This window comes from Sinocyclocheilus anshuiensis, unplaced genomic scaffold (genome assembly GCF_001515605.1).
Source record: "Sinocyclocheilus anshuiensis isolate Anshui unplaced genomic scaffold, SAMN03320099.WGS_v1.1 scaffold136, whole genome shotgun sequence".
Lineage (NCBI taxonomy): Eukaryota > Metazoa > Chordata > Actinopteri > Cypriniformes > Cyprinidae > Sinocyclocheilus > Sinocyclocheilus anshuiensis.
Window position 1 is genome coordinate 522,333 of NW_015554074.1, and position 10,836 is coordinate 533,168.

The 10,836-nt window shown below is 37.1% G+C and overlaps 1 protein-coding gene across 3 annotated transcripts in view; it reads left to right on the forward strand.

Moving 5' to 3' along the window:
• Positions 1-5,020, forward strand: part of LOC107668847 (tripartite motif-containing protein 45-like) — an 8,839-nt gene extending 3,819 nt beyond the window's left edge. The window contains exons 3-6 of one of the 3 annotated variants that reach the window (XM_016460862.1): positions 1,821-1,950; positions 4,345-4,459; positions 4,577-4,703; positions 4,791-5,020. In XM_016460862.1, coding sequence (XP_016316348.1) covers positions 1,821-1,950; positions 4,345-4,459; positions 4,577-4,703; positions 4,791-4,942 — 524 coding nt within the window. In that variant the 3' untranslated portion in view covers positions 4,943-5,020. Of the gene's footprint in view, positions 1-1,820; positions 1,951-4,344; positions 4,460-4,565; positions 4,704-4,790 lie in introns of those variants that run through there. The other 2 variants (XM_016460864.1, XM_016460863.1) reach the window with 2 other exon arrangements.
• Positions 5,021-10,836: the final 5,816 nt, after the last annotated feature.

Below are 10,836 nucleotides of genomic sequence, written 5' to 3' on the forward strand. Positions count from 1 at the left end.
GCCGATACCGATAACAGAAAAAATGAGCATTTATCGGCCGATACCGTTATGGTGGCCGATATATCGTGCATCCCTAATGTATATAGTATTTTCCTCTAACCACAAAACGTGGCATAATGTGAAGGTACATCTGGAACAAGGGGGGTCGTCTTATATTCAGGCCAATACGGTACATTTAAATTAATCATAATACTTACCTCAATACCTGAGTGTAATTACATCTGTAATTCATTTCTGTAATTACATTTATAATTACACTGTTGACCCATTATCCCTTACACCTTAACCCACCCTTAAACCTACCCATACCACCAATCCTGTCCCTAACCTTACCTGTATCCCACCTCAGTAGCAGCAAAAGTGTTTTGCAATACAATCCCTAACCTTACCCGTATCACCCCCCCAATAGAAGCAAAAGTGTTTTGCAAAACAATATGAACACAATAACATTGTACTTATTATGATGTAAGTACATAGTAGTTAAGGCCACCTAATATAAAGAGGGAAAAATAAAAAAATGACAAGTGTGATGCACATACTGTAAGTTAAATTTAACTGCTTCAATTTGATTATCGAGTCAACAAATGTTTTACTCTCATAAAAGGCTATCGTTTCATTTTAGCAGATTTGATTTTTGAATCATTTTGGAGCTCTCCCTATTCAATTTCATTAAATTAAAATCAGAGAATTTTTTTATAATTCAGAAATATAAAAAAAACAATCACGTTTTAAGTTTCATAGAAGAGCGTCACACAGGTTTGAAATGACAAAAGGTCAGTAAATGATGACAGAATTTTCATTTATTTTGTTGAACTGCTTCTTTAAGTCAAATCTTAAGGTAAAACTGCCAGTTGTTTTATACTTCTATTAGTCTTTCTCCCTTTGAATTTGGTCATTAGTCTGTTTTTAATCCTAAATGTTGTTGCTCGTGAAGGACATGCAGTATAAGTGTTTGGTCTGGTGACTTTACTGTGGAATTTTAAGCTGTGTTTGTCAAACAAATGCCGGTTCAGTGCACATTCCTCAGAAACAGTGCAGCTCAGATGAAATTGTGTATTTGTATGTTTCTGTGTTCAGATTATGTGACGAGATCTTCAGTCTGAAAGTGAGACCTTATATCCGCTTTAGTCCCCTCCCATACACGCATAGACATACATACACGTACAAGTGCACACACCAAAAGGCCCAGGACATGACACTGGGATAAACAGCAGGCAACATTCCTGGCTACCATGACAACCCAACCTTTTTATGTACTGGTGCTCCTAGAGTATGATTGTAAAAGGGACACTTATCCAGTTAGCCACAAGTATGTTCACAGCAGGAGGAGAATACAATGCTGTTTGCCTTTGGTGTGCAGGTCGTCCATGTCAGGGTTCCCACAGTCACAGAAAACAAGAAACTGTTTTTGTAAGAGCTCATGTAAAGCACTAATGTGAACAAGAGACAGTCCAGTTCAGATTTGATGATTTGTTTTTTTATCAGATCTGTTTACTCCTTTACAATCCAAATGTCATAACTCTGAATGTGTTCTTCTTGTGAAACAACAGACTTCTCTCTGGTGACTATGCTGGACTTCTCCACTCATTTAGTCTGCATAAACATGTCTCTTTAATACAGTTGACTGCAAGCTCACATTCAGATATGCCTCCATTCAGTCAACAACTGATGGATAGCACCAAGTCCTCGTCCTATATTTTGTCTTTTTCAATAATCCGTTTCACTTGGATGCATGTCACAAGTCAGAAGAAAAGATCTGTCGCTACTTCCGCTACATAGCCTGTGTCACTCACATGTGTCTGTCCTTGAATAACTCACAGGTGGGGAACGAGGTCATGAAGGCCAGAGGGGAGAGTTCACTCTGGTTTGCAGGGACTCCTCCGGAGAGCAGATGGGCCGAGGTGGAGACCCTGTGCTGGTCAGCATTGTGCACAAAGAGAAGAAGGGCTGGTGAGCATATATGGGAAAATTAAGACCACCACATTTTTAATAAAGTCACAGTAGGGTCACTAAAATCTTTACAAGGTTGAAGCATAGGCAAAATATTACTTTCTAATTACAGATTCCTCCTGATCTATTAATGCACGTCATTTAATCAAATGAACATTTTTTTGTTTGAATTTATTCTGAGATTCTTTTATTCATGAGTGAATAAATAAATATTTTAGGCCTTTTAAAATATTATTTAGGCCTGAATGTAAGCTTTATGTATTTTAATTGCAAATAAAATGTTGATCTGTTTGGATTGCACAGTATTAATAAACTAATAAACTTAATGTGATGCATATTTGTCAGCCTTATTAAAATGAAACAAGAATGAGATTTCTGTAATAGTAATAATAAACTGAATGCATTTTAAATACACAGCAACACAAGCTTAGAAGGAATTAAAGTGAATACTATACATTCCTTTATCAGCATCTAACATCAGATCTTAAAGGTGACATATCATGAAAATCTGACTTTTTCCATGTTCAAGTGCTATAATTGGTTCCCTGGTGCAACTACCAACCCAGAAAATGTGAAAAATAACAACCCAATAATTTTTTTTTGGTAAGCCTTTCTCTGCAAGCTTGTGAAAAAACTGAAGAAAGCCACTCAGATTTCGCTCCCCCCACCCCGGTGATGTAGAAAGGGGATCTTATTATAATATTACTGCCCCTTAATCTGCACGATTCCACCCAGTCTGTTTTCGCAAGCAACAACGGTGTACCAGCTCTAATGCCACGGCGAAAGTTCGAGCAAAGCATGCTAACTGTTCTGTCTTTGGATGCACTGACAGGAGGAGACAAGGAGACAGGAGACGAGAGCAATGAATTTATTGATTTATTTACTGTATATTACACGGCTGCCACACAGATCTTATATAAACATGCAATTTCTTTTCCAGCTGTTTACCTTCACAGACATAACCGACTGTTTGTACTCACACTTGTGTGTTTTTAACATAAACCTGTGTGTATTTGACAGTTTAAGCGCAATAAGACATGAAAGAGAACTTAGTTTAGTACTCATGTGCTGTGTTGTGACAGCCGCTTTCTGTGCGCGTGCTTCAGATGTGTGTGCTCAGAAAACTGTATATTAGAAGTTTAACCTAAGATGGTTTAAAACGCATGATTTCAACATGATAGACATGATCATCAAGACCAAACATATGTTTTTTAGTAGAGTATCTGAGGAACGAGCTGTAAAGGCACAGCCCTATTCTAGAAAAGGGGGCGGGGAACAGCAGCTCATTTGCATTTAAAGAGACATGCACGAAAACAGCATGTTTCTGCTCCCACTTAAAGCTGCAGTCCGTAAGTTTTGCCTCTTTGTCACCATCTCTGTTTGAAAACCTGGAATTGCAGCTGTGTGCGGAATTATCTAGCTTGCATGGGTTGTGAGTCGGCACGGCTCCAGCGCGAATGAATCTAATGTTCTGAAGAGTATGTATGTGTGTGTGGCAGTCAGTCACCGCACCTGTGTGGATATTTACTGTACTTCGCAATCACAGATTCTAGCCTACGTTTTGGAGTATTATTATTACTGTTATACTTTATTCTAAAATGATTAATGTTAACATCAGCATTGGTGACTATGAGTATAGTGTGTATTAGCATGTAGATTTCAATTTCTGCACAGTCTAATCTAATTGTCATACTCTTTGAATTTCATATTAAGAAATTATTTCAACCCAAAAAGCAAATTATGCTACATTCGAACTGCTTTTCTTTAAAATACAAATCTTTGTAATCCCAGGCTATCTGTAATCAGAAGTACATTTATAACTGGAATATAATTTAATTCACATGTGTTTCATAAATACATAATCCTTTATGGATTACAATCCGCCATCAAAATGATACATTTAATTATTCTGGCTGCTGTGAGAAAAGGCTATAAACGATCAGCCAACTGCAGGATCCTCACATGCGATAGCCTAGTAGTCGGGACAACTTCTTTATGTTTACAGACGTGACGTAATGACGCAGTGCCATGTTAGAATTTCCCGTGAAAACCTACCCGTACCACTCAAATTAGAAAACATTATTATAAGCTAACCGTTGTGAATCGGGCTAAAGTAAGGGGATAGTTTTGAATACTGGCTGGTTATGTACTTGCTCAAATATTGATTTCGGATCATTTTTAACCAAAAAAAAGTTACGGACTGCAGCTTTAAAATAGGCATTTTCAAAATTATAATAAATGATATGTGGGGTATTTTGAGCTGAAACTTCATATACACATTCTGGGGACACCTGAGACCTACTGTATATTACATCTTGTAAAAAGGGGCATAATAGGTCTCCTTTAACATTATTCAGACTGCGATTTTCCATGAGTGTGTCTGTCACATTACAGCACTGTGGAGGCGGCTGTGGTGGATAAGGGGGATGGTTCCTATGTTGTGTCCTACACCCCAGCTGAAGCAGGTCTCTACTCTGTGTGGGTCTGTGTTAAAGCTCAGCACGTCCAGGTAAGTGTTCATTTAAACCAGTGCAGCTGTGTCTAATAATTGTATCATTGTACTGGCAAGTTTAAAGGTATATCAGTGATGCTAGGGAATTATATTCTAACAATAGGTGGTTTCTAGGGTTCGCCATTTGTGCTAAATGTGAAAAGGAAGTTCAGACGTCACCGTGGCATATTTCATTGTTGTTCATTCTGCTCCAGTGGGGGCGCTAAAGAGGCATGCTGTGGCTGCACAGGAACTATGCCAGGTACTGTTTACTCCAAAAATGTTTAAATTAATTTTAAAAAGTATGTTTTCTCCTAATATAAATGTCTCTGTGTGTGTGTGCACTCAGGAGGGTTTCAGGGTTGTGGACATGGTCATAAAGGACACCCCGGTAAGCCCCACTGGTCATGTTGTGGGAGTGTAGTGGAGGCCTCAGAGTGTATTCTACATAACCTGGGCAGCGTTTCTCCTCGTGGACACCTCAGGACTGTGGAGCTCTGAGACAGAGCAAATATACACTCTATCTGATCGACATAAGCATAAACTCATAAACATACTTGAATCTTCTCAATCAGCCTACATATACAGTGGGTACGGAAAGTATTCAGACCCCCTTCAATTTTTCACTCTTTGTTATATTGCAGCCATTTGCTAAAATCATTTAAGTTAAATTTTTTTCCTCATTAATGTACACACAGCACCCCATATTGACAGAAAAACACAGAATCGTTAAAAATTGAAGGGGGTCTGAATACTTTCCGTACCCACTGTAATTCACTATAAATAAAAAATCACATTGTGTTTTTATGTTGCCCTTATTCACACAGTCTTTAAACCTTAATTTGAATGATAATCTTTTTTGTTGTTTCAGCAGTGTTAATATTCAGAATCATGGCAGTCTGATAAACTGCAATACACAAAGTATATTTAAAAATGTGTTGTCTATTGTACAAAGTGCCAACACTAAATACCTCAGTACTGTCAGTAAAGATTTAACTATTGGTTTCTTTACACATTTAGAACTAATTATTTTTAATCACTGTAAAATTTTGTGTGTGGCATTATATTGTTCCATATTTTATCATAATCAGCATGATTTGAAGAAATATTGTAATGTCTGTGAATATTTTGTTAATGTGTGCAGTACTGTTTTATGTTTCATCTTTTATGATAATCAGCATGTTTCCTTTGATATTACCCAGCTATATGAGCAATGAGGTATGCGTTATTATAATGCTTTATTTTTAGATGTGTGCATGACTCCAAAGACTGCCGTTATTGTATGCATCCATTACATTTCTCTTGTCTTTGTATATGCTGTATTGGTTCCACAGATTAAACAACATTTACCGCTCCACTTGTGTGGTTAATAAACTGCCACTTTTAAGATTGTATTTTTGATTAATTGTTAATGTGATATGTTTTACATAGTGTATACTGTGTAGTGTGGTCTATAAAACATCCAGTACATATACTTACTATCAAAATGTATAGTTTTATGTGGGTATCACCATCATGTTTTTTGCCTTGCTTATCGAGTAGCCTAATATATTTTAATCTATGCAGTTATTGTTTGGTTCTTATCATATAACTTAATTGTTTCATAGCGAGTCTTTATAGATGTATTTGCCAGTTTTTTCTTACTTAAAAGCACAGATTTTTAGAAATCAGAAGTGATGGTTTAAAGTTTGAAGTTAATGCTTTATGATGGATTTGTTTTTTACAAACGCTTTTCACTTCACAAGATAATTGACAGACTGGAGTCATGTTGATTACTTGTGGATTGTTGTGGTGTTTTTATCGGCTGTTTGGACTCATTCTGACGGCACCCATTCACCACGGAGGATCCACTGGTGAGCAAGTGATGTAATGATAAATTTCTCTAAATCTCTTCTGAAGAAAAAACTCGTCATGCTGGATGGCCCGAGGATTACTAAATTTTCAGCAAATTGTCATTTTGTGGGTGAACTTTTAACAGTTCAACCCAGTGGATCAACATACTGCCCTTTCCAACACTAGATGGCAGCAGTGCTTTGTGCGGAAGTTTCGTTGCTTGGTGGCTAAAATTCTGCGCTCTCTCTCCCTCTGTCCGTCTGTATTAACAGGTGCACCAGAGACGTGGAAAAATTTCGTCTCAGGCTTTAAAAAGCAACACGAACCCTTATTAAAATACATAATCTGTATGAAATATTTTTTTCTTATGTCATTCTTGTAATATTTCTACATCATTCAATTTACTTGAAAGGAAACTTGCTGAATAAAAACGTTTTGAGTGTTAATGTGACCTTAAAATACATTTTTAAATTTATCATATAAAAATATATATTTATATAAAGGGTATACATTATATATTTATCTCCACTTGCAAAAAAAAAAAAAAAAAAGCCTGTGATTAATCCCAGGAATTATGTCAGACAATGACCTCTACTATTTTTCCACTATGCCATGCACATACAAAGCAATGGATTAAAGTAGCAGTCAATCTGATTCAGAAGGACACCCCACATGCTTTGAACCCTCAGTTTTCTCTTTGAAATCTCTGAGCTCACACAGTCAAGGACTTGAGGAGTTCTAAGCCTGCAAACAACTGAGTTTTTATCAGAACTGTTCAACGTAACATTTAAATTGATCTATTCATTATAATCTACTGATTATCTGATATTTATATGAAGTGGTTATTTCATTATTGATTATTTTTATAGTTAATTATTTTGTTTATTGAAAGGCATTTTTTAGTTAATACCCCTAATTTATGTACATATGTGACCCTGGACCACAAAACCAGTCTTAAATCGTTGGGGTATATTTGTAGCAATAGCCAACAATACATTGTATGGGTCAAAATTATCGATTTTTCTTTTATGCCAAAAATCATTAGGATATTAAGTAAAGATCATGTTCCATGAAGATATTTTGTAAATTTCTTACTGTAAATATATTAAAACTTCATTTTTGATTAGTAATATGCATTAATAGTTGTATCTCAGCCAGATATTGTCCTATACCATACATCAATAGAAAGCTTATTTAGATTATATATAAATCTATTGACCCTTATGACTGGTTTTGTGGTCCATGGTCACATAGCTGTACAAAGATCAGTTTTCACCTATATTTTCTTCTAAATATAAATGGATTTTGCGTAATCTTAGCCCTTTTCCTATAAAAAACAGCTTATATTTATATAGCCTAAACTTCAGGAATAATAGAACTGATGATTTATCCATATATGCATATGTTTTCATAAAAAAAATGTTTTGTTTTTTTTCCTTTCCTTCTATTCCTAATATAGAAAAAAGTCTAGGGTGCTGATCCAAGAACATGTCCTACTTGGCAAAATCACACAATCTAAATGATCAATAAAATATATTTTGATTAACATATATAAAAGTAGTGTTATATCTAATTTGTATTTCAGAGAGGAATCTCAAAGAATCTCATTTGTGACCCACATGTGCAATCTAAAGGGCTAAAATAGCTATGTATTAATCTGAATTCATAGGGTTTGACAGCACCAGCACCAGCACCAGCACGCATCACATGACAGATTCAAGTCTCTTTAGGGGGAAGGGTCTGATACACTGATGCCATGACCTGGATAGAATCTAAATGGCTGGTGGAAAGGGGGTTTGGATGGAAGAAAGTTGACGAAGAGAAGCAGCAGAAGCGTATCTTTATATGGCTTGTGCAGATTATAATATAAAGCATAGCGTATCATTATTTGGCTTGTCTCATAATTTAAAGCATATATATATATATATATATATATATATGTGTGTGTGTGTGTGTGTGTGTGTGTGTGTGCATATATACACACACACGCACACTTGTTCTTACTTGTTTGTCATCCAGAGGACGTCACTAATGGTATGCATCGTTAAACTTGTTGCCTGTTTTCCAGAGACCTCGTATTCCTTGGCGTGCACTTCTTCTGTGAACGGCTTTACGTAATCATCATGGGCTCGAGACCTGCTCGCTATCATATCTGTTGATATTGGATGCACTCAGTCATTCAGTTGCCTCTTCTTCTCATTGCATTTGCCATCTCTCTGTCTTAAACACATTGTCTTGTTTGGCAGTGTTTACCTCTACGAGCTCTTCTCTTTATCTACACTTCATTTATCATTCACACTTGAGGTCTAACGCATATTCTCTTTCCCTTTGTTATTTTTCCTCCACATGCCCTTTTGTAAATTGCTCTGTCTGAAGTATACACTCTGTGCTTTTGCCATATCCATTAGTATGTGACTACAGTCTGCCTCAGATCTCTAATCTCCCATCAATCCTTCGCAAGGTGAGAACTCTTCCTCACCTGTCAGCAACATGTCATGTCACAGAGCCGAGACCAGATTGTTGTGACAAAGCTTGACAACCCAGGCTAAAAGCTTCTTTATCATGCCTGCAAAAGCACTGAAGGGAATAATAACGCATGTGCCAGAGAGTTTTGAATCCGGGACTGTGTTGCGACTGAATTATTCAGTTGGATTAGTTAACATTAGCAGTTTGTCAATAATTCATTCACCAGGAGAAATGTGGTTTTCAGGACAACTTGCATAACATAGTGTTTAGTCCCCTTTGGGCACCTCAGATATTTTAGTAACAGAGCCGGAGATGCTCACTCGCACAATTAAAGAGATGGGAGTAAAAAAATTAATTAAAAAAGCGAATGAAGGGGACATGCAGCATACTTAATCTATATTATTAATCATTGATCATAGTAAATCATGTTTAAGATGTCAACTATAAATTCATGACTATCAATTTATGTAAGCAAAAACTGAAATTTCATCATCCTATACTCCCTGAAGATTATTTTCTTCTGCTGAACATAAAAGAATGTGGTTAACCAAACAGATGCTTGTCCCCATTGACTTCCCCATATGGAAAAAAATTACTATGGAGGTCAATGGGGACTATCAGCTGTTTGGTTACACACATTCTTCAGAATATATTCTGTGTTCAACAGAAGTAGAAAAAAAAAAACTAATATAGGTTTGGAACAAATTGAAGGTGAGCAAATGATGACTTTTATTTTTGGGTGAACTATCCCTTTAAAGGTCCCATGGCATGAAAATTTCACTTTATGAGGTTTTTTAACATTAATATGAGTTCCCCTAGCCTGCCTATGGTCCCCCAGTGGCTAGAAATGGCGATAGGTGTAAACCGAGCCCTGGGTATCCTGCTTTGCCTTTGAGAAAATGAAAGCTCAGATGGCCCAATCTGGAATCTTCCCTTTATGTCGTCATACGGGGAAAGGTTACCTCCCCTTTCTCTGCTTTGCCCGCCCAGAGAATTTGTCCCGCCCATGAGAAAATGAGCTACTACCGTGCGAGGCGAGCGCAATATTTTTTTTCCTCGAGAGACATCATGGCTTGCAAACGAGCGAAGCATGGCAGTTGCCCCGCCTCTCTCCTCCTCATTAGCATTTAAAGCTACAGACACAGAAATGGCACGTCCTAAGGAAAGCTCATTGTGGGACTGGCTCGTAGTGGCTGAAATTCTGCACCAAGGCTGAATTTCGGGAAAGAGACTTCAGATACAGTACTAGGGACCACTTAGGCCTATATAAAAGCATCCAAAAAGCAGCATGGCATGGGACCTTTAAGGAAGCCTTCTCTTTCACTAACAGCATAAGATAAGATCTATGATGCGGTTATGGCCAAATGTTTGTAAATAAATAAAATACAATGTAAGTCAGCTATAAAAACTAATAATTACGCTTATGTAGCTACTGCATAGCCCATTTAGCGAGTCATTTGTATGGTAATACAGTAATAAAGTTCTTTGCTTCAGAAAAAGTAAATTAATTCCACAAAGTTACACTGTAATACCTCATAATGAGAGATGAAAATCTGCAGTGTTTGCTAACTTTTGGCTGTGGGTTTATTTGGCATACAATGTCCCTCTTCTGCTTGGGCTACCTGTAAACAGTATGACTGATGCCATTACCTACCATTATACATCAATGCTGAGACTATTTGAGGGAACAGCCATTTGTTGTGGTGTCAGAAACCACAGTGGACATTATCCAGTGCACTCGTTCGGTCCCATAATGCAGTGTTTCCCAACCGGGGTGCCATCTGTCGAGAGCAGGGGTGCCGTGTAAAAAAATATTTTTTAAATATTTTTAAATTCCTAAAATGTTCAAAAAAGCAGCTATTATATAATATAAATTTCTGATGTCGCCAATAATTAGAGATGCACTGAAATTTCGGCTGCCGAAAATTAGTTCACCGCTCAGGTTTCACTGTCACGTGGTGTGACGCTCTACGTATTATCCCGCTCTATGCGTGTGTGTACTCCGCTCAGTCGCTCACGGCCCATGTGAGTGCTCCACTCATATACCGTTCATGCTCATCGGAACAGCAAAGTCCACTCAAAAATCGAGCTGACAG